At 46.4% G+C, this 24,623-nt stretch overlaps 1 protein-coding gene across 1 annotated transcript in view; it reads left to right on the top strand.

The window, feature by feature from the left end:
- map3k15 (mitogen-activated protein kinase kinase kinase 15) overlaps positions 1–24,623 on the top strand; it is a 175,424-nt gene that overhangs the window by 65,583 nt on the left and 85,218 nt on the right. The window contains exons 6-9 of the mRNA XM_041210936.1: positions 6,744–6,914; positions 11,100–11,212; positions 12,953–13,112; positions 21,928–22,078. Of these exons, the coding sequence (XP_041066870.1) occupies positions 6,744–6,914; positions 11,100–11,212; positions 12,953–13,112; positions 21,928–22,078 (595 nt within the window). The remainder of the gene's footprint in view (positions 1–6,743; positions 6,915–11,099; positions 11,213–12,952; positions 13,113–21,927; positions 22,079–24,623) is intronic.

Below are 24,623 nucleotides of genomic sequence, written 5' to 3'. Positions count from 1 at the left end.
CTCCCGACTCTCTGCTGTGTGGGCAGGTCCACTGCCACCCCGTGGAATCCCACCCCAGCTGCAGCATCTCAATTCCTTCACGACTGAGGTCGACCGATTCACCCTCTGACCAGGGAGGGAAGCTGAAGCCTTCCTGCTCTGAAAGGTTTGCAACCGTTAAATTAACAGGGAGCTGATTTCTATGACAGACGTTTAAAATGTCAGGAGGATTTGACAGGAGGGTCAATGCAGAAAAACTATTTCCCTGGTTTGGGAATCAAGTACAATAACCTTAAAATTAGAACTAGATGGTCAAGAGCAACATCAGGGAGCAATTTTTCACCTGAAGCGTAATGAACATCTGGAACTCTCGCCTCCAAAAGACTGTGGAAGTTGGAACAATTGGAGCTGGCGGGACTGAGATGGATTGATTTTTGTGAGGTAAGGGATTTGGCGAACAGAGGAAAAAATTGGTTTGAGGGGCAAATCAACCATGATCTGATTGAATGGCCAGGCAGGCACAATGGGCTATACCCATTGCTATTGCATTTATTTTCCAACAGCCTCGTATTGCTTTGGCCAGCTGCCTTTCAATGCAGTTTGATAAGGGAGGGCTGGCATTTGGAATGGTTGTGGCATAAATGGCCATCTTCAATCAGTGTGCTGGAACAAGGAGCGGTATTCACTGCTAAGATCAGGATTCAATTCTAAAGATCAGTGAGAGATATTAATACCCTGTCATGGCTTGCGCTGGCAGGAACGTTCAGAGTTTGTTTGGTTAAACTCTCCCTAACTGCAGAATCAAACTTACTGCTTTCTCATCAGTAAATTGTTATCCGGAATCAGGAAAAAGAATGACCATCGAAGTTAAAATGTTAGTGTGCTAGTATTATCATTTGGGAAAGGACTGCAAACACCCTACCTATAGCAGGACTAGAAGAGAATTTAGTTCCACAGTACCCAGTTGACTCTTAGTTGGAGTGGGGTGGCTGGGAGGAAATGGGGGTGCTGTGTGGGGAGATTTGACTCTGGTCGAAAAAGAACAATCAGCTGGTGGAGTGAGTGTCCCATTGCCAGTCCATGCCAGGCTATGACCAAACCACATTTGACATCAGGCCTCATGAAAGTGGTAAACCCTGGTACCAAACGGGCATCCCCTTGGAGCTGCTAGTCAAGGCCTGAGTTATTCCAGCCAGCTCTGACACTGAGCTGGATAATGATCAGCTCAGGGAGTGGGGAGGCGAAAGGTTTGGGGAGGAGTTGGCAGCCTGCCTAGGCCAGCAACAGCTACAGGTGTTGTTGTGGAGCCAGGAGAACCACTTCTCTTCGTGGCTCCAGAAAAATATCACCTGCAAAACCTTTCGTGCCAACATTTTGAGTGGCCTCTAGCGGTCCCTTTAAGGACCACTGGTTAAACTGCTCCATCCCTATTGGAACTAAGTGGAGCTTGCTCAGCACAAACTGTACCTATTTGTAGTTGAATTTCTCATTGGGGCCCAAAACTGACGTATGAACTGATTTGCATAGAAAAGGAGCCTTACACATGTTTTAAATAGACAGGCTGTTCACCCATTTACAGGGCCACATCAATGTGCTTTAACTTGGGTGCCAATACGACAGCCAGGGTGCCACTCCCCCTAATTTGTAAACGCTTGGCTACTGATTTTTCAGTCAAGATGGATGACCATGAGTTGAATTTCTCCCCTTTAATCAGTTAATATCTTCTGAAGTGGATTAGCAAGCCACTCAGTTGTAAAGGTTCGTTACCGATCAAAAGCATAAGGGAAATATTGGACAGCCCTATAGGCATTGGATCGGGATAAAACTCTGCAGATTCTGTTCTGTTCTCTCCCATCTGACTGGTGCCTAAGTTTGAAAAGCCATGTACTGGTCAAGCACCTGATCTAGTTATAATCATGGAGCTATTTTTATGAGTGGCATCTGTGATTCTCCCACCCCCTGGGTATTTCCCATCCACCAGTAGGCATGGGAACATAGAGATATACAGTTGGACGGGCCTGGCACTGAGTGTACTCAACACTTACACCAGAATCCAAGGCCTCATGGCTCAGCTTCAACAAAACCAAGGAAATCTCCTGCTGACTATTACCAGCCATATCTCCCTTCAACTGACAAATCCTTTATATTGAGGGAAGAAAAAGCACAGAATTTACCCCTGGTGAGCCACTGAATGAACTGAAACACTAGCCACTAGATTGGACCTGTGTCGAGAGGTTAAGGAACCAAATTAGGCCTAACTGACTTGATATCGCTCTTACAAGATGAAGCTTACTAAGAAGGAAGTTTACTGGAAGTCTGATTAAGAAGAAGCAGTTGACTGTTCCATAAGTTTCAGGAACTGTTTCCCTCAGCAGTTTCTACTCCTGCCTATCCAACCAGAAACCAGTTTAAAGGAAGCCCTAATTGAGGGGAACATCAGCCTTATATTTCCCAACAATTGTTAAGCAATCCTCATTAACGAACATCAGACAATTCTTTCTTTGTTAGCATCTAAATTTGTCAGGGCTAGAAAATAAGGTCGGAATAGGGAAAAATGGTAAAAAGGCAGGATTATAGGTTCTTTATCTGAATGCTCACAGCATTTTTAACCAGATCGGTGAACTGATTGTGCCATTGGAAATAAATACGTTATGATGGCATTTTAGAGATTGTTGCAAGGTGACCAAAGCTGGAACCTCAATATTCAAGGATATTTGACATTTCAGAAGAACAGGAGGTAAGGAAAAGGAGGTGTGGTAGTTCCGTTAATAAGGATGAAATCTGTACAATAATGAGAAATGATCTCGGTTCAGAAGATCAAGATGTAGAATCAGTTTGGGTGTGGATAAGAAATAGCAAAGGAAAGAAGTCTCAGTTGGGAATACTCCCAATGACTGGTGGATTGTATCAAACAGCATGTTCCTTCGGATGTTCATCATAAGCAGAGCACTAACTGCACACAACCAACCCATGATTGCAAAACTCGGAACATAATGTTTAATGTTAGATATGATTCTGTGATTGGATAGCAATTGCTGAAGAATCCCAAGTGTGCTGAGAATTACGCTAACAACAATTTAAGATTATCAGTCAGGCTCGCAATGTGCCTCACTTACACTTGCTGGAAGCTGAATCTATTCATATGCAGGGACCTGCCCTCTGCTGGCAAGAAGAATATGTCCAGATATTGCACCTTTTTTGATAATCAAAAGCCTAGCGGACAATAGCTTCCTGGTGCATTCCCCATAGCAACATCTTGACAAATCAGAGCCGACTTGCCAATCAATCGGCACCCCTTTTCTCATGCGGTATAAATTGTTGTTCCCTTTGAAATTTGGCATTCCTGCTTCTGTCCTGATGAGTGCAAGATAAAAAACTTCAGTAGCATGTGCCTTTTTTGCTTGAGTTCTGTACTAGCAAGCAACTATAAATAAATTGAGTGGGCATAAAATTGGCAGATGGAGTATAATATATGAAACTATGAGATTGTCCACTCTTCAGTAAGAATATAAAAGCAGAATGTTATTTAAATGGTGGGAGACTACAGAGTACTTCAGTACAGTGGAATGTGAGTGACCTTTTACATGAAAGTCAGCATGTGGGTACAGCAAGTAAATAGGAAAGCAAATAGAATATTGGCCTTTATTGCAAGTGAGATAGAGTATAAAAGTGGGGAAATCTTGCTACAGCCATACAGGGCATTGATGAGATCACACTGAGAGTACTGTGTCCAGTTTTGGTCATCTTACTTAAGGAGAGACATACTTGCATTGGAAACGGTTCAGAGGAGGTTCACTAGGCTAATTCCTGGGATAAGGGCTTTGCGCTGTTAGGAAAGATTGAGCAGGTTGGGCTTATGGAGTTTGGAAGAATGAGGGGTGATTTTATTGGAACAGATAATCTGAGGGGGCTGAGAAGGTAGATGCTGAGTGGATATTTGGTCTTGTGGGGGAATCTAGAACTAGAGAGCAGTTTCAAAATAATGGGTTTCTGATTCAACATGAAGATGAGGAAGAATTTCTCCTCTCAGAGGGTCCTTAGTGTTTGGGATCTTCATCCCCAAGGAGCAATAGAGGCTGGGTAATTGAATATATTCAAGGCTGAGATAGATTTTTGATTGACAAGGGAGTTAAGGGCCATGGGGGGGCAGATAGGAAAATGGAGTCAAAGCCATCAAAGATCATATTGAATGATGGAACAGGCTGTAAGGGCCGAATGCACTCCTCCTACTCCTAATCCTTATGTTCTTAGAAAAGGTAAAAGGGGGACCCCCACTCAAAGGCTATCTACTCATAAAACCTCAAACATAGACCCTGTATATAGAGCCCCAAGCTAACAGGCACCTGCTCACAGACCCCCACTTACAGACCTCCACTCATAGGGCTGGATTTTTCACGCGGGGCAGGTTCCCCTCCGCCCACCACCCCCACCCTTGCCACCCAGGTAAATTTTTTACTTTCCTCATTCATGGGATGTGGGCATTGCTGGCTGGGCCAGCATTTATTGCTCATCGCTAGTTGCCCTTGAGAAGGTAGAGGTGAGCTGCCTTCTTGAATCGCTGCAGTCTATGTATTGTAGGTACACCCACAGTGCTGTTAGGAAGGCAGTCCCAGGATTTTGACCCAGCAACAGTGAAGGAACGGTGATATATTTTCAAGTCAGGATGGTGAGTGACTTGGAGGGGAACTTCCAGGTGATGGTGTTCCCATGTGTCTGCTGCTCTTGTCCTTCTCGGTGGTACTGGCCGTAGGTTTGGAAGGTGCTATCTAAGGAGTCTTTTGAGTTCCTGCAGTGTAGGTGGTACACACTGCTGCAACTTGACATTGGTGGTGTAGGGAGTGATTGTTTGTGGATGTGGTGCCAATCAAGTGGGCTGCTTTATCCTGGATGGAGTCAAGCTTCTTGGATGTTGTTGGAGCTACACTCATCCAGGCGATTGGTGAGTATTCCATCACACTCCTGACTTATGCCTTGTAAGATGGTGGTCAGGCTTTGGGGAGTCAGGAGGTGAGGATTCCTAGTCTCTGACCTGCTCTCGAAGCCAAAGTATTTATATGCTTATTCCAGTCCAGTTTCTGATCAATGGTTAACATCCAGGATGTTGATAATGGGGGATTCAGTGATAGTCGTGGCATTGAACATCAAAGAGCAATGTTTAGATTCTCCCTCGTTGGAGATGGTCATTGTCTGACACTTGTGTGGCATGAATGTCATATGCCGCTTGTCAGCCCAAGCCTGGATATTGTCCAGGTCTTGCTGCATTTGGACATGGACTGCTTCAGTATCTGAGGAGTCGTGTATGGTGCTGAACATTGTGCAATCATCAGTGAACATCCCCATTTCTGTCCTTATGATGGAAGGAAGGTCATTTAACAGCTGAAGATGATTGGGCCTAGGACACTACCCTGAGGAACTCCTGCAGTAGTGCCCTGGAACTGAGATGATTGACCTCCAATAAACCATCCTCCTTTATGCTAGGAATGACTCCCACTGGTGGTGAGTTTTTCCCCTGATTCCCATTGACTCCAGTTTTGCTAGGGCTCCTTGACACCATCCTTAGTCAAATGTTGCCTTGATGTCAAAGACAGTCACTCTCACTTCACCTCTGGAGTTCAGCTCTTTTGTCCATGTTTGAGCCAAGGCTGTAATGAGGTCAGGAGCTGAGTGGCCCTGGGGGAACCCAAACTGGGCATCAGTGAGCAGGTTATTGCTAAGCAAGTGCTGCTTGATAGCACTTGATGACCCCTTTTATTACTTTACTGATGATCGAGAGTAGACTCATGTGGCAGTAATTGGCTGGGTTGAATTTGTCCTGCTTTTTGTGTACAGGATATGCCTGGACAAGTTTCCACATAGCCGGGTAGATGCCAGTGTTGTAGCTGAACTGGAACAGTTTGGCAAGGGGCGCAGCAAGTTCTGAAGCCCAAGTCTTCAGTCCTATTCCAGAATATTGTCAGGCCTTTGCAGTCTCCAGTACCTTCAGCAGTTTCTTGTGATGTCACATGGAGTGAATTGAGTTGGCTGAAGACTGGCATCTGTGATGCTGGGGACCTCTGGAGGAGTCCAAGATGGATTATCCACTCGGCACTTCTGGCTGAAGATTGTGGCAAATGCTTCAGCCTTATCTTTTGTACTGATGTGCTAGGCTCCCCCATCATTGAGGACGGGGATATTTGTGGAGCCTCTTCCTCCAGTGAGTTGTTTCATTATCCATTCACGACTGGATGTGGCAGGACTGCAGAGCTTGGATCTGATCCGTTGGTTGTGGGATCGCTTAGCTCTGTCTATCGCTTGCTGCCTATGCTGTTTGGTGTGCAAGTAGTCCTGTGTTATAGCTTCACCAGGTTGACACCTCATTTTTAGGTATGCTTGGTGCTGCTCCTGGCATGCCCTCATGCACTCTTCATTGAACCAGGGTTGATCCCCTGGCTTGATGGTAATGGTGGCGTGGGGGGTATGCTGGGCCATGAGGTTACAGATTGTGTACAGACAGGTGACTGTAAAAGACCCTATGGCACTATTTTGAAAAACAGGAGGTGAGTTCTCTCTGGTCACCAATATTTATTTAACCCTCAATCAACATCACAAAAGCAGATAACCTGATCATTATCACATTGCTGTTTGTGGGCGCTTGCTGTGAGTGAATTTGTTCTATGTTTCCTACATTATAACAGTGACCACGCTTTGCTATATAAACGCAAGATTTTACTTCTTTTAAGACTTTTCTTATTTCAATTGATGTCAATTGTTTTTTCTCGTTGCAGGAGGAATCACCCAGGTGACAGAGAAAAAGCCTTAAGTATAATGCTCGAGGTCCTGAGTTTATGTGAGCAGCCTGCCCCTGACATGTACTGCTTGTGTGGAAGAATTTACAAAGACCTCTTTCTGGACGCATACTGTAAGGATATAGTCAGTCGTGACAGTGCTACAGAATGGTAAGAAGATTCAAGTCCTTAGAAATGCTTTGCGAAGTAATGATGAACTTCTCGGTAGTAAGATTTCCTCCTTTATATTTTTCAATCGAGCTGTTTTTATTCTGACCCGTAGCACATGCATAAGTCAGGAAGATCAGGAATATAATGAACCGTACCAAATCCTGCAAGAGCTGGTAGATGCATCGGGCGAGTGAAAGAAATTGTGATGGCAGTTCCAATTGCAAGGGTGGAAGGGGAGGATCCAGATTGCAAGGAATCACATGATGAATACTTGGGGGTACCTGCTGCTAGCTGGGGCTTAGTGGTCGCTGAGCAGGTGTGAGGGCTGGAGGGTGTTTTACTGCGTGCTTTGCTGGGCTTGAAGTAAACACTACTGCCCCTCCTAGACCACAAGCCAAAAGCACTTTTTTTATTCATTCATGAGATGTGAGCATTGTTGGCTGGGCCAGCATTTATTGCGCAACCCTAATTGCCCTTAAGAAGATGCTGGTGAGCTGCCTTCTTGAACCGCTGCAGTCTATGTGGAGTAGGTACACCCACAGTGCTGTTAGGAAAGGGAGTTCCAGGATTCTGACCCAGTCACAGTGAAGGAACGGCGATATATTTCCAGGTCAGGATGGTGTGTGACTTGGAAGGAAACTTGCTGTTGGTGTTGTTACCATTAGTCTGCTGCCCTTATCCTTCTGATTGATCGAGCTCAAAGTAGGTGCTGGTCAAAGGAGCCTTGCTGAGTTGCTGCAGTGCATCTTGTAGATGGTACACACTGCAGTCACTGCGTGGTGTTGGTGGAGAGAGTGAATGTTTACAGTGGTGTATAGGAGACTTATTTCATAGATTACGTCCTTCTTGCCTCCTTTCAGCTGTTGAGTTTCCTTTGAGATGGGTTCAGTTCTTGTTTCAGGTTATTTTCATTTTAGCCTTTGATATGACCCCAACCTGCCAATTTTTCAGACTTAAGATTCAGCACATAAAAACTTACAATGCAGAATGAGGCCATTCAGTCCATTGTGCCCGTGCTGCTCTTTTCTTTTCATGAGATGTGGGCTTCACTGGCTGGGCCAACATTTATTGCCCATCCCTAATTGCCCTTGAGAAGGTGGTGGTGAGCTGCCTTCTTGAACCACTGCAGTCCAAGTGGTGTAGGTACACCCACAGTGCTGTTAAGAAGGGAGTTCCAGGATTTTGACCCAGAAACAGTGAAGGAACAGCGATATATTTCCAAGTCAGGATGATGAGTAACTTGGAGGGGAACTTCCAGGTGGTGGTGTTCCCATCTCTCTACTGCCCTTGTCCTTTTAGTTGTAGTGGTTGTGAGTTTGGAAGGTGCTGTCGAAGGAGCCTTGGTGAATTCCTGCAGTGCATCTTGTAGATGGTGCACACTGCTGCTACTGTGTGTCAGTGGTGGAGGGAGTGAATGTTTGTGGATGTGGTGCCAATCAAGCGGGCTGCTTTGTCCTGGACGGTGTCAAGCTTCTTGAGTATTGTTAGAGCTGCACTCATCTAGGCAAGGGGAGAGTATTCCATCACACTCCTGACCTGTGCCTTGTAGATGGTGGACAGGCTTTGAGGAGTCAGGATGTGAGTTACTCATCACATGATTCCTAGACTCTGGACCTGCCCTTGTAGCTACAGAATTTATATGTCTAGTCCAGTTCAGTTTCTGGTCAATGGTAACTCCCAGGATACAGATAGTGGGGGATTCAGTGATGGTAATGCCACTTGAACATCTTTGAAAGTGCTATCCAATTGCCACTTTCTCTGTCACTATAGCAGTACATTTTTTTCCATTTTCAAATATTTAGCAAATTCCCTTTTGAAAGTTACTATTGATTCTGCATCCATCACCCTTTCAACCAATGCATTCCAGACCATAACAAGGGGAGATTTAACAGTGCTGTTCAGAATAATGAGGGGTTTTGATAGAGCAAATAAGGATTTTTTTTTCTGAACAGCAGGAGGGTTAGTAACCAAAGGATACAGATTTAGGAGAATTGTCAAAAGACCCAGGGAGAGATCAGAATTTTTTTAATCAGCGAGTTTATGATCTGGAAAGGGTGTTGGAAGCTGATTCAATAGAAACTTTGGAAACAGGAATTCAATATTGTTATTGATCCTTGGCCAGACCTTGGGACATGGGGGGAAATCCATTTAGCGTTCAATAATGTTTTGTTTAAAGTAGGTAAAGGGTGAGATTCAAGACACTAGTTTTAGGAATAAAGCGACAAGATTCCGCGGGTTTTGAACAAACAAAAACAAACTTTACTGTAAAAGTTCAGAAAGATAAAACAATTTACTATATACCTTATACTCTAACAATCAGAGTAAGTATGAGGTACATGTGAATTAACAGATGAACTGTGGTTGAACACCTCACATTACAGAGTAAATGACAGATGCAACCAAGGCAGAGTCCATGGATTTCTCAAGAAACCACCCAGGTGTTAGTCTTACTGGGAGTCAACCAATCTCACTGAAACTTTGTCATTCTCATAAGGCTTTCCAATCTCTGCCTTGGAATTCTCTTCAAACGTCACTCCCACCAGGAAGGCTTTAACAATGGCCACCTCGTAGGGTTCCAGTCTTGCCTTCCGAGATTCCTTTTCCCTGGATTCCCAAGAACGCTTAAACTCTAGCTTACAAGCATACTTTCAGATTTATGGCTGCTCCAAAACATCACGGCTCCAAAGGGGTGCCTTTGCCCCCAAGACCCTCTTTACCCAAAGTCTGCTCCCCAAAACTCTTTCTTTAACTTAACTTAACTGGGGCTTGTTTCTGTAACTTTTGTCCTTTACACTTCTTGGTTGGCTCAAATTTACTGCCTCAAGAAGAACGGCTTACTGACCCTTGAACTGATCTGGGGACCTATCAAAACACTCCCAGAGGGTTCCACCATTGTCAATTGGCAAGAACCAGTGTAACAAGCATCTGAACATCCTGTACCTTAAATGTTACAATCTTCACAGACATCTAATTTAACACCCAGGGACACACGGATCAATAGGTTTCATGACAATATATACATGAAAAGGAAGATTTTCAGGGCTATGGGGGGAAAAGGCAGGGGAGTGGGACCAATGGGATAGCTCGTTCAAAATGTTGGCACATGTACAATGGGCGGAATGGCCTCCTGTGTTGTAGATTCTGTCATCCAATAGTGCATGATAGCACAAGTTTTTCTCAATGGCATGCAGGTTAGGTAGTCATGCAAAGCAAAGAAAAACCACATATCTTTTATGGCCACTGTTCCTTGTGCCAGATTCTCTGATCTGCACTCAGATATGCTTGGACTGGAGCCTCACCATTTTCTTTTTGACTCCAAGTGCATCCCTTACAATGTCACCCGGCCCATTTTTGAAGATATATAAATAGGATGGATAACGGTGGACAACCTTGCTTCACTCTCATCAGAGATGGGTTCAGTAAGTTGCCTGCCTACCCTCACACATGTCATAGACTTGTCATACACATTCCAGATTAAATCCAAGGTTTGGCCACTGACATCTTTATGAGGCATGAGGTCAAAAGCCTTATTGAAGGTCAAAAAACTTATGAAGCTTTGCAATCTCCTGTAAAGCCACAATCTATTCCAGCCATTTCAGGATGGTCCCTAACTGCAATATCAGGATTGGTGCACATTGGCAAGTAGCTAACTGAGCACAAAACTGGAATGTAGTCTGTTCCTTTCTAATTTGCTCCAAGAGAGGGCCTAATATACATGCCACATGAAGTTAGGGAATCACCTTAATGGCCACTATGTCAGTGTGATTCTTCAGCACTTTCTGGTTTACTCAGTTTCTTCTTATAGATGGAAGTGGCATCTGCATCCTGGAATACCTAGGATATACATGCCTCAGCCAGAAAGCTATTCATCAGCCTTACAAGGACAGGCAAGTTTGTAGTTCCTAGCACTGTTAACCCTTTCTCAGTACGAGTTTAGGACCGTACCTTGCAACTGTCCACATTCCATATGAACAAGTGTTGCTTGAAGACTGGAGTCTGCCTGCCTGAGTTTGTGGGTGAAAATCAGTGCCAATCCCACCTCAGGAACTAAGTGGAGGGTTAGATGTCTGCAACCTGAATCTGGGGAGGGATGAAGCTTGTGTTGGACAGCTATTGGTAGTGTTTTTTCCCTCTGTGATTAAATATGACATTAATGAATGCCTGTTTGTTTCTGTTAATGACTAGGTACCGCAAAGGCTTTGAGCTCCAACCAACCCTATACTCGGGTATTAACTTGGCCATTCTCCTAATTGCTGCTGGTCAGCAGTTTGAAAGCTCAATGGAGCTGAGAAAAATCGGTGAGTGCATCAGTGTTACAGTGTGAATATTTGTTTTTAGTCTAAATAAAGCTCCTGAGCAGCACCAAGTAGGAGCTAAAGAGACCCATCACTGAATATCGCTCCCATTGCACTGAATGTTCCAAGGGTTATTTTTAGTGCTTAGGGCAGGGAGAGATTAAGATTTTCACATTGCTTTTTGTCACACTAGCATTAGGTACAAGTGATGCAGTGATATTTTTTAATTTGAATTAGATCTTTGTTAATGCACATTCATTAGCACTGATTTTCATCCACAAACTCAGGCAGGCAGACACTAATCTACAAGCAACGCTTGCCCAGTACTGGACAAGTTCCTTTGAGTTTAATGATCAATTTTAGCAACATATGGCCATATTTGCTCATCACTTCTGGGTCTCTGAGGTGAAATGTATTGATTTGAATGAAGCATCAGTCCATAGTCCTCACATTGATGGGACATCTCAAGCAGCGGCTTTCCAGCTTTATGTCTGTGTCAGGGAACTTCAACCATTGGAAAATTATGAGTCGCAATACACGTGAATTCATGGAAAACATGGAAATTCACATGTACTGACTTTCACACCAAGGTGTGACCTTTCTTATTTCCCCTCAAATTGATCTACGTTTTATCTTTGGGATCGTTTGTTCAAACAATGTGCTGATAGCTGCAAATTTACAAATGAAAAATAGCAGAAACATTTGTTACTGAAGGGGCATTTATGAGAGAACTCCTGTCACTGGTTTGGCTGGAGTCTGTGAAAATGGTTACAGACTTGGCTGGGACTTGGATATGCCAGCAATGCCCTTGAGACGGAATTTCCCATATGTTTTCTTCTTGGCTGCATAAGTTCTGCCCACCCCTACAAAGGCATCAAGAAAAGGGTGGGAATCCAGTTGGAGGCAGGGATTTCTGAAGTTGGCAATTCCAGAATGCAGTTACAGCCTAACGTAACACAGGTAATCCTGCTCTTCATCAAACATATCCCACAAAAAACATGGAGGTGAGGCCAGCTGAGAGGGGTTGTTAAAGCAGTGTCCTTTTTAAGGTGGCTGCAGGACAACCACAAGGTTCACCACAGAAAGTGGAGGGAAGTGATGGGCAGGACAGATCCAGCATCCCTTCCCTTAGAGTTAGCTTTCATTGTGATCAATGCTGTCTTTACTAAAGAGATTAGAGACCTTCCCCTAACCACTAAAAACCCATTCCTGGAGGTGCCATTCTTGCTCTTATAAACTTTAGCAGGGCCAATGTTAGAATTCTGCAGTAGGGGAGGGATACCCAGTCTAACAGCTAGGATCATGCTGTGCATACATTCTAGACCTGAGTGCAAACGGACTAATCAACCATGGGGGAATTATAGTGGAGCCCAATGCCTTACAAACAGGGAGGAGTGAGGAGAGAACAGAGGCAGGAACCTTTGGTAACTCTTATCCCCATGTCCCAACCCAACTCCCTCCTTCCAGTACCTTGCCCTGGCACACTGAACCTAAGTGTAGCATCCATGTCAATACCACAGCTCAGTACCAAATGGGTGGCGCATTGACCCACTAAACCAACTGGAGAGCTGCTTCATTTATTGTGCAAGCCCTGTAATCATGAACAACAGCACATAGGAATAATGAAGCATAAATGGTGGCCTTTGGCAGAGACAACGTCCCACACCACGGTACTGGCGACAGCAAGGACCTGCCCTGCTTAAGTGTCTGTTACTTACGGCTATCAATTCAACTCTTGGACAGGTATGCGATTGAACAGTCTGCTGGGTAGAAAAGGAAATCTGGACCAAATGAACAACTACTATGATGTGGGCCATTTCTTCGCAGTCACCATGTTAGCCAAGGACATCAACAAGGCTGTACAAGCAGCTGAGAAACTCTTTAAACTCAAGCCCCCTTTTTGGTAAGAATTGGTGTTCATGTTGCACCATGTATGTGAATAAGCTGCATCTGAGTAAACTGAGTGTCTGATTTTGGGTCTGACCCACAACACAATGGGAGTAATTATAACTGTGGGTGATATTGGAAAGTAGCCGCTATTGAATGAATGGTAGGAAAGTCTGGTGGGGTGGATAGAGGGCAGCTCATTTGTTATTGGCCATTTTGCGCCATCTAAATTAAAATTACCCTCAGTGTAACCATGATAGTAGAGTAGAGCAAGTATTAAAGTATAAATGGTTCACATTGATTTATGTAGCAAAATGACAGGGTAGATGTGACTTTGTGTGATTGTGTGAAATAAGTAACAGCGAATCAGCAGCCAGTTTTACTCCTGACTTTTTTCCCGATTGCTATTCCCTTGTTTGCAATGGAGGAGGAGAAGTACAGGATGGAAAAAAAATAGCTTGGAGTCGCATTCGAGGAGGAGGTGCCTTTAAGAATATGGATCTTAGGAAGATCTCAGTGTAGCGCTCTCAATGAGTGATAAGGAGCTTCTGCAGCTACTACATGTAGAAACATGGTCATGATCTTTTTTCAGAACAGTTCTGCCTGTGGCTGTGAAAGCAAAAGCTGCACTCAGTTAGTATGTCTTAGGCTCATTTCACAAGGGCCGTGTGCAATATCACAGGGCCTGTATTTAGGGTTGCTATCCCTCCCGGAATGGCGGAGAGACTATCGGAATTGCCCTCAATCCCCCAGCAGCTATTACAAGCAGCCTGGGAGACTTTTAAATGATATGATTCGGATTGCCCATGAGTCGATCGACTCCCGGCAGCCCAGAGTCCATTTAACTGAACGGCAGCACTCCAGGCGCAGCATGCGTACTGCATTTGTGGACGTTGCTGTTTGCTGCCCTGTCTATTCTATCCTGCAGCGGCTGGTGCTGAACCTGTAGGAGAGTGAACCTCAAGTCCTTGAGTGACTCACTCAAGGCTCCTGGAGAGATGAATGAATGAAGGGGCCAGCCCAGCCAAGAGGTAAAGGAACGAGCGATAGGGCTGGGCAACTAAACTGTCTGAAATTTCATCTGGAAACCTCCAGGTCACACCCTGGAATTTTCTAGAAAATTCATACCCACTATGCACATCCCTACCGGTCCTGCCCAACCCAGAAGCAGCTCCCCAGGCCCAGGCTGAAAAGAAAGTCCGGAGAGAGACCAAAGTTGGTATTTTCTGCTTCTCCTGGCAGTTAGCATCATGGCGGGCAGGAGAGGAAACTATTGCAAGAGCAGAGAAATCGGTGTCACAACATCGTAAAACCAGCTTGCGATTGTGCCGTACCGACTCCACGTTCCCTGCCGCGCAATGTCGGGAACATATTTAGCATACTTTTAAAAATCGTTAACGCTCATTAAAAGGGCCCCTCGCCAGGATCGTTCCCCTCCCTGCCTGCTCAATCCACACGTCACATCGGTGTGCGATCATGCCAGTGTCTTTCACAATGCTACTTTAGTGCCATGCACCTGGGCGAGCTGCGCTTTGCTCGGAGACTCGAGGCTCGTTCGCTTACCTCAAGCAGCGCTCCTGGCACCGAGGATTCTTCATGATGCTCAGCTGGCAACCGTGCCTCACTCTTGGAGGGCAGAGGGGTGTTGAGCCAGCAGTAAGGTAGGGGTGGCTTCGAGTCGGCTGGAGGGTGAAGACCCTGCTCAGGGAAGGAGTAAATGGCCAGAGGCATGACAACGGGCTTCAGGACAAGGCCTTCACTGGTGGGGAAAGGGGTGCTGATGCACATGATGGGTTTTGTGGTGGAGGCAGTGGGGGGAAGGTAGTGTAAGAGCTTCTACATCACACCGTGCCAGAGCCTCCAAGAAGGGGATGGGCAAGGTCCAGCCGGTGATGGCCACATTTGCGATCACAATGGGGTCAAAGTTTTCAGTGGCTCAGAAATCATGGAGTGAGGGAGACCTCAAAATCATGGATCACCAGGACATTGGGAGGCTTTTCCACATTCACACAAGGAGGGGTAAGCTGGTCTGGCACTGAGACCTCAGCACTACCATCTTCAACATGAAGCAATTGGGCAGCAAAGGATTTAAGTGAGGACGAACTCAGCCGCTGAGCTCTCTGAATGCCTCTTGGACTAGTGGTGTCTGGCACTGTGGGACCAAGTAATGGGCCAGGCAACAAGACATGAGCATCCTCAGATGAGGAGAGATGCACAGCTGAGGCAGGTTATGAGCCCTTTATTCACAGTGCAGTAAATCAAATAGGTAGCAATGAAGGGCACTTGTGTGAGATTAATGCCAATAAGTGGCACTAATCCAACACCTTGTATTGAACCCTTGGCCACAGCCTCAACATTCCCCAGAGCGAGAAGGGAGTCAAGTGCAATTGGACAACTTGACCTGCTTCACATGCTGATTATAATTGTTCACACGGTCACCCATGAGAAGGGTCAGCCCCTTTCCTCCCCACCACCCCCCACCAAATTATTCCATTCCTTGACCAACCGCCTTACGCCAAAAAAGCCTAGTGTCATCACCTAAAGGATAAGGGGAAGGGTAATGTAGAAATGCACCCTGTGCGCAACCTAATTTCAGGCACGATTATTTGCTTTCACTATTACCCAGCCCTTCAGTCAGCCAGTGACTTGCTCATCCACCTGGGGAGGAATAGGACCTTTGGACCCTCATGGCCAGAATTTTACACTCCGTGGGCGGGCATGTCCCCGACCTGAGGGGGCGTAAAATCATGCGAGATGGCGTCAGGCGATCGTCCCACCGCCTTTGCGCACTCGATGGGCACACGCGGCAGCCAGAAGAGCACCCGCCGACAATCAAGCTCATGAACGGCCCAACTGTAAGGGATTTTTGGCGGCCTGTTCAACCTTATAGTTGGCTGATGGGCCGATCAGCCAGGCTGCCTTTACATTTTTGATGACGTCTCATCCAAGGGCAGGATGAAATCTCCATTAGGATATCAAATAGAAAGAAATATCTGGGCACAGCATTTTTGTGAGGCCTGCTTTCAGGTGCTTCATTGTGCTGCATGGGCATATTTTACAGCATTTGGAGGTCTGCAGCTCTGCTTTCAGGGCTTGAAACAGTGCTCAACAGCACTCTCCCTCTTCCTGTTCCCCCCCCCCCCACATCTACCGGCAGCGCTGAGCCTTTCTCAGGGCACGGTTTCCCCCGCTGGCCGGCTGTTAATTGGCTAGCCGGCGTGAAATTGCGGCCGGAGGCCGATCGCGATCGGTGGACCGTTTCCTGTCCACTCCGAAGCCCACCAATCGCGCGTGCCCCATAGAGTAAAATTCAGGTCCATGTCTCTGCAGAGGGAAGACTGTCAGGAAGACGGATGCTACATTGATTTCAGCCGCCATAATTGCAAGCAGTCAGGAAAGGAGGAGAAGACGACGATGGCAGTGCCAGGCATGCCAAAGATAGGCGATTTGCCCTCATGCATGGGGCAGCTGGCCTCGTCCGCACGCTGAGCTTCTGGCTTCTAGAGATGCCGTTTGTAGGTGCCTTAAAAACCCAGTGTGTGTCGGACACACAGGCATTTCCTGCAAATGAACGAGAGCCAGTGTTGTCGACGCCTCCGCATGTCCAGGGATCTAGTGACACACGTATGCCACCTTCTTCAGGACTTGGCACCACAGGGTTTGAGAGGACATCCGTTGCCAGTGACCCTGCAAATCCCCAACACCCTGAACTTCTGGGCCAGTGGCTCTTGCCAGGGCCCAGCTGGGGACCTCTGTGGGATCTCTCAGGCTTCTGCACAGAAGTGCATCCAGTTGGTAACAGACGCTCTCTTTGCCAAGGCCCACAATTACGGGCATGTTGCAAGAGATCAAGCAAGCCAAGACTCCAAGGCATTGGGCTTCACAGCTATTTCCAACTTCCCACTGGTGCAGGATGCTATCGACTGCACGTGTGTAGCTGGAAGATCTCCCTGGCAGCAGGCGCTCCAGTACATCAATAAGAAGGCCTTTCACTCGATAAATATGCAGCTCATGTGGGACCACAACAAGGAAATCCTGCAGGTTTGTGTGAGGCTTCCCGGAAATGTCCATGACTCCGATATTTTAGGCAGGTTGCAGATCTCAGATATCTTCTTGAAGGACAACACAGCATCTAGGGTTGGCTCCTTGGGTCAAAGGAAACCCGCAAAGGGTGTGGCCGATGACGCCCATCCAGAGGCCACAAACCTCATCAGAGAGAAGGTACAATAATGCTCATGCCGCTACTCGAATATTGGTGGAGCACACCATGGGTATTTTAAAAATGAGATTCGATGCCTAGACAGGTCACTGGAGAGTGTCACGGATCATTGTGGCTTGCTGCACGCTTTACAACCTGCCAATACAAAGGGGGAGGAGCTGCCAGATGCCAAAATGGAAGAGCTGCAGGTTTCTTCCAATGAAGAGTACATTGAAGGGAATGAGGACAGTGAGACCGAGGATGCAGATGAAGAGATCATAGCATGGGCCAGACCAGGCAGGCATGCACATCCGGCCCTCATACCCACCAGGTTCCAGGAGGAGAGTGTTGACCAGTAGTGAATATCCTCTTGGACAAGTGCCCTCCATCATGGGTCCACATGAACACCAGTGTGACTGTCCTCACACTTCAACCATCCACTTCAATCTGAGTGTGAATACTCACACATGAGGCTCACACTGTCCTGACTCTTTGAAGCATGACGAGACCTTGGGAGAAGATGTCCTTCCTGAGACGGGGTGCTACCTGGAGTAGGTTGTCCTGGAATCAGACATCTGAAGGTGCAGCTTCTTGCAGTGTCGCTCACCCATCCCAGTCACGATGGGTGCCTGCAAGAGGCAGCAGCTGCTCTACTATCCTTGCTGCGCTCGTAGCTGTATGCCTTCAATATCACAAATCTCTTCCATGCGATCCAACAGCAGCAACTCTGAAATGCCCTCTGTGTCATTATCACGTGCCTCTCGTCTATGTAGTCTGTTTCCATCACATGCCAGTGTGTGCCCATTCATGGATCATCCCCAACATCAGTGGTGCGTCATCTTTCATGTAAGGTTTCCTTGTGGGAGAACCTGGTTCACATGCCATGCTGGGTCATACACTGCTATTTCTTGACTGTGTATCACTGAGGCTGATGTGAACTCTCAGCTCGTCTGCTTTCAGAGAGGTTCAAGGTGTAGTGTAGAACGAGGACCATACTGAGAGGCAGCACTCAGGCCAAGGCTGCCAAGGGTGGAATGCATGCTTCCAGACAACCATATAGACATGACTGAGTCCTCCATTTCTCCTTCACAATTAATATGAGACCTGGCACTCCGGCTTACAGATGGTGATCTTCATGCATCCTCAATATTTATCTGGATGTAGACCACATGAGGAGGACGAGATTCTAAAAACTGCCTGCCACACATTACCCTGTCTCCTCTTGAGCAATGACAGTCCACCATCATGGCTGTCCCTGGGGATCTACAGGAGGCTCACACATCATGAGGCCCTCAAGGTTGCCTTAAACTGAGAACAAGGAGCACACGTCAGCTTCACAACATTGTTGTACCTATCCAGTTGATCCCCTCTGCATCGTTTAAATCCACCCCATGCGCTCCCAGGTCTTGCTCTAAGGCTACGTTGAGCGCAATATATCACCATTTGCAATCACGATTGCTGATCTCAGCGAGTGTTTAGGTGAGGCAAGACACAGCGCTGCATGCCTATGTTGTGAAAAGAGCCTAGCGGCCGCTAGACAGACAACTGAAAGGTAATACACTCTCAAGGATGCAGGCATTGGCGGCATAACCATAAGGTGCCCGAGAAGGACATAGCCTATGCACATTGAGGAGGCAATCATTGGTGAGCTTATTACATGTACATTCAGAAAGTCAGAAACATGATTGGCTCATAGGAGTGCGCATGACCTCTGAGGAGGGACTCACAGCTTTTATGCCCTGTCGCAGTACAGATTACATAGAGTTCCAGGATTAATGACCCTCCTCTATTCCTGCCAACATCTCTCATTCTACACTACACCTTGAACCTCTCTGAAAGCAGATGAGCTGGGAGCTCACATCAGCCTCAGTGATACATAGTCAAGAAATAGCAGTGTATGACCCAGCATGGCATGTTCTCCCACAAGGAAACCTTACATGAAAGATGACACACCACTGATGTTGGGGATGATCCATGAATGGGCACACATGCGATGGAAACAGACTACATAGACGAGAGGCACGTGATAATGACATCCGTGATAAGCAGGGGGAGGGTCTTTGTTGGCACACCTGTTTGAGAGCGACACAGCTCATGAGAAAGAGGAGGCATACGCAAGAGTAGATGTGAAATGTGTTGTATTCTATGTACAATGGTGAACATTATAAGCATGTGGTTAACACCTGTGCCACCCTCGTGCTCCTAATATTTCTTAGACTTCCTACTCCTACCTAATCCTTCCCCAGCACCCAGAGCAGAGGTGGAGGCAGCCTGCTGACTGCGGCTCCTTGTTGTCTGTGATGACTTGGGCGCGCGCCCTCTGGAGGACCAAGAGGTCGAGGGCTCCGGCCTGCTTGGGGTGTCCTGCTGCGGGACGGGTGCACCTCGCCAGCCTGTGGGGCTGCAGCTGACGGGGTCACAGGAAGAGGGATTGAGATCGGATGGATACCTGCCGGAGTCACCTGAGTGGATGGCACCAGGGTGTGCGCCTGTTGACCCTCCTCCCTATGGGCGCCGAGAGCTGCTGGCTGACTCCTTGAGCAGAAAGGGCAGCTAGAGCGAGATCAAGCTGGCCTGTCCCCCCTCTTACATAGCCGCTTTTGGATGCCACCAAGGGCTACAGCAATGGAATGCTACTCCTGCAGCAGTGCAGGACTGATGTCCTGGACCAAGATCTCCACAGCGGCTGCCAATTTGCCAGTGTTGACCTTGGTGCATTGGCATGCCAAAGATATCACCTTGGACTGAACGCAGATGGGCTCCTTCATCGTTTGTTGCAATCTGAGGAGCACAGCCAACATCCTTGCCTGATGTTCCCTCGAAAGTCGCTGCAACTCACGTAACTGAGTTTGGACTGATCCCGAGCCTCAACTGACTGTGACTCAGCAGAGTCGTGGCCTCCAGCAGTCCTCCGAATACCGGCAATCTCAGATGGTCCTGCCCCCCCCCCCCCCCCCAACCTGCTGTGGACCAGGTTGTGTGCTGCACTCACCAGATTGTAACCCCGAGCCTGTTCTAGATTGATGCCCCAATGGTGTCACCAGTGGAGGGTGTGGGTGAGCGCTGTGACAGGTTCCCGAAGCTACTGTTATCAGGTTCCTCCTCCGAGCTAGGCTGGAGCTGAGGGGCTGGCTTGCAGGTGCCCTCGGGCACTCTCCAGATGAACCTATAAAAGATAGCAGAGAAAATTAGTGCATGGTAGAGGATTTGAACAAAAGCATTCACAGTGTCGTCGTCCGTGGGATGAGCTGGTGCAGGACCCTCATTTAGGTATGTGCCACCCACTTCCACGTCACTACAGGCACGACCTACTTCCTCCCCTGCCAGCACAATGGTACGCTCCTCAAAGGGAGTGAGGATCCTAATGTTGGGCACTCCTCCCAGAGCCTGGGACCTCTTCCTGTTGTTGCGTGAGCTTATCTTGCATAAAGAGAGGTTGATAAGGGCGCCTGGCATGTGCATGTGGTGAGTGGAGCCATGGATGGACTGAGGATGCGAGCTCGAGAGGATATAAGCTTGATGGAGATGTGAAGGTGTGTGTGAGAGTGAGCGGTGATGTCCCTTGAACTGGCAGTGTGTGAGATCAATGTGAAAATGTGATGGGCTGGTGAGTCCGTGAGGTAAGTGTAATGACATGATAGACTTACCCTGTCGGCACGCATGAGATCATTGCTGCTATTCATTGATTAAAAATCAATAAAAGCCAAACTTGGAGAGCTTTCTTCCAAGAGACTTGAGTAATCAGAGTCTCGCACTAAAATAAAAAATAATGGCTTATTGTGCAAGGATTTGGAAATGACAGGTCGAAGTTCAATCAATATTGTCATCATGTTGAGAGAAAGAAAATCTCTTGCAATAGCTTTACTCTGAGTTGGTAACCCTACCTGTATTCGGCAGGTAACGGGACAAAACAGGGAGTTCCTCCAGATTTATACGACATCTAGGCAGCCGCATGATTGGTTCATCCAGTTTTATTGCATTGATGGGTTTCCCAATTGGTGGTCCCCATGTGCGATCGTAAACTCACTTACTTAATTATGAGGAGGAAGTCCCACTCACTAGATTCCTAGCTTGTGTGTGATCAGATGGAAATAATCCCTTAATCTTAATGCCTGATTTGAATGAAGTGCTGGAATATGTTCATCCCCAGAAAAACTCCCCTTCTTGAGCTCTTATCTAAAGCCACAATCAACATCCACTGCTTAAAAAAAACTTAAAAGAGAAATGCTGGATAAGTAAACAAATGAGAGATTTTAAAGTTTAATTACTAAAGATAACAAACACTGCAGATACTGGAAATCTGATAAAAAACCAGAAAATGCTGGAAATGCTCAGCAGGTCAGGCAGCATCTGTGGAGAGAGAAACAGAGTTAACATCTCGAGTCAATGACCTTTGATGGGAATTCTCATTGACCTGAAGTGCTAACTCTGTTTACCTTTTCGCTGATGTTGCCTGATCTGCTGAGTGCATCCAGAGTCAATTTGCAACCTTGATTTTCAAAATGGTGAGACTCATCGAAAATGCAGCATGGAGCTTAAGTGTAGCAGTGTATAACAAGAATATTGACCTTCCCACAGCATTGAAAGGACAACTGGAGTATAAATGCTGAGCCACCTTTTCTGCTTTTTTCAGGTATTTGAGGTCATTAGTTCAGAACTTGATGTTACTACAGCAATTCCAGAAGATCAACAACGATCATTCCCCAAAACAGGAGTGTCTCAATTTCTGGTTGGACATCATTGCAGAAGCGACTAAGACGAATATTAATGGGCTACGTTTTCCAGTATGAATTTTAAAATCTTTTTCCAGTTTCCCCCCCCTCGTGTTTTGAGGGTGGGGATTCTATTCTGCAGATTGTAGCTTTTTCCTCAACCAAGAAGGCAATCAACCAACTGGCTCCTGGATTTCTGCTCACGGTCCATGAACAGATACAAGGGGGTGTGTGCGCGGTATCACTGCATGGTGGTTCATTCTCCATTTTCCCTATTCCCTGAGGATCCACCTTGATCCCAGTTAGACCCCAACCTACCCCAAGAAAAGATGTAGGAAAATAAGGGCAGCACATTCAATATAGGATTTAGAGAAGACCTGAATGGATGCTGGTTCTCTCAGCACCTCACATTGACTTTCAGGATTATATCCTCTAAATTCTTTAATACCATAAGCCATAAGAAGGCAGACATGAGAGGAAAAAAAAACTCTCCTTGCATTTATTCAGCAGGGGGAGGGGACACAGAATATTAGCAGAATAGGGACATATCATAATACAGCAAAACAATCAAGTCAGAGGGAGTACAGCTGCATTAAGTTTCAAGGGAGTAAGTCAAGGCTGGATGGCCTCTACTTTAATGCCAGGAGTATGACAGGTAAAACAGATGAGTTAAGGGTGAGGATTAACACGTGGAATCGTGATACAGTAGCTGTCACTGAGATGTGGTTGAGGGAGGGGCAGGATTGGCAGCTTAACATTCCGGGATGTAGAATCTTCAGGCGAGACAGGGGAGGGGTAAAAGAGGAGGAGGTATTGCATTATTAGTTAAGGAGTTAGTTACTGCAGTAAGGAGAGATGATATCTTGGAGGGGGCATTGAATGAAGCTTTGTGGGTAGAGCTTAGGAATAAAAAAGGGGCAGCCACATTGTTAGATGTTTATTATAGACCCCAAGATAGTCAGTGGGAAATTGAGGAGCAAATATGTGCACAACTTGCGGAGGTGTGTAAAAACAATAACAATAGGGTAATTATATTAGGTGATTTCAACTTTCCCAACATTAATTGGGCTAGACATAGTGTTAAGAGCTTGGTTGGATGGATTTCTTGAAATTTGTACAGGAGAAATTTTTAGGTCAATATGTAGAGGGTCCAACAAGGGATGGTGCATGGCTGGACCTAATTCTGGGGAATGAAGCCAGACAGGTGGCTGAGGTGGTGGTGGGGGAGCATTTTAGTGATAGCGACCACAACATGGTACAGTTTAAATTTGCTATGGACAAAGAAATAGACAAATTGCAAAAAAATGTTTTGGATTGGGGGAGAGTGGATTTTAGTAAAATAAGGCAGGATCTGGCCAAGTTAGACTGGGAACAGCTACTTGTGGGGAAATCTACAGAGGAACAGTGGGGGGTGTTCAAAAAGGAAATGGGGAGAGTACAGGCTCAACATGTTCCCTCCAGGGTGATAGGAAGGAGTAACAAGCCCAGAGAACCATGGATGACCAGAGATATTCAGGATATGATGAGAAGGAAAAGAGAGGCTTTTAGCAGGTACAAGGGAAGCAAATCAGCAGAGGCATTAGTGGAGTACCAAAAGTGTAGGGTGGAGCTTAAGAAAGCAATTAGGAGAGCAAAGAGGGGATATGAGAAAGTTCTGGCTGGTAAAAGTAGGGAAAATCCCAAGATATTCTATAAGTATATCAATGAGAAGAGAATAACCAGGGAAAGAGTGAGGCCCATAAGGGACCAAGGGGGCAATCTATGGGTGGAGCCAGAGGACATCGGTTGAGTGTTGAATGAATATTTCACATCCATCTTCACCCAAGAGAGTGAGGATGAAGGTATTGAACTCGGGGAGAGAGACTTCGAGGTTCTTAATCAAATTGATATAGGGAGTGACAAGGTATTGGAGGTGTTGGCAGGCTTAAAAGTGGAAAAATCTCCAGGTCTGGATGATTTGTGTCCCAGACTGCTGAGGGAGGCAATGGAGGAGATCGCAGGGGCTCTGACCCAAATTTTTAATTCCTCTCTGGCCATGGGGGAGGTGCCAGAGGACTGGAGAACAGATAATGTGGTTCCGCTATTTAAGAAGGGTTGTCGACATAAGCCAGGGAACTACAGGCCAGTGAGTCTCGTGTTAGTGGTAGGGAAACTTTTGGAGAAAGTTCTGAAGGAGAGAATCTATCTCCACTTGGAGAGGCAAGGTTTGATCAGGGATAGTCAGCATGGCTTTGTCAGAGGGAGGTCATGCCTAACGAATTTGATTGAATATTTTGAGGAGGTGACCAGATGTGTAGATAAGGGTAGTGTAATTGATGTAGTTTATATGGATTTCAGCAAAACTTTTGACAAGGTCCCACATGGGAGACTTATGAAGAAGGCAAATGCACATGGGATGCAGGGTAATTTGATAAGGTGGATTCAAAATTGGCTTAGTTGTGGGAGACAGAGGGTGATGACAGAAGGATGCTTTAGTGACTGGAAGCCAGTGTCCAGTGGCGTACCCCAGGGATCTGTGCTGGGTCCCCTATTATTTGTCATTTATATAAATGACATAGATGACTATGTGGGGGTAGGATTAGTAAGTTTGCAGATGACACAAAGATTGGCCGGGTGG

The sequence above is a fragment of the Carcharodon carcharias genome, chromosome 18 (genome assembly GCF_017639515.1).
Source record: "Carcharodon carcharias isolate sCarCar2 chromosome 18, sCarCar2.pri, whole genome shotgun sequence".
Classification (NCBI taxonomy): domain Eukaryota; kingdom Metazoa; phylum Chordata; class Chondrichthyes; order Lamniformes; family Lamnidae; genus Carcharodon; species Carcharodon carcharias.
Note: the sequence above shows the minus strand (reverse complement) of the source record. Positions and strands in the feature narration are given on the sequence as shown.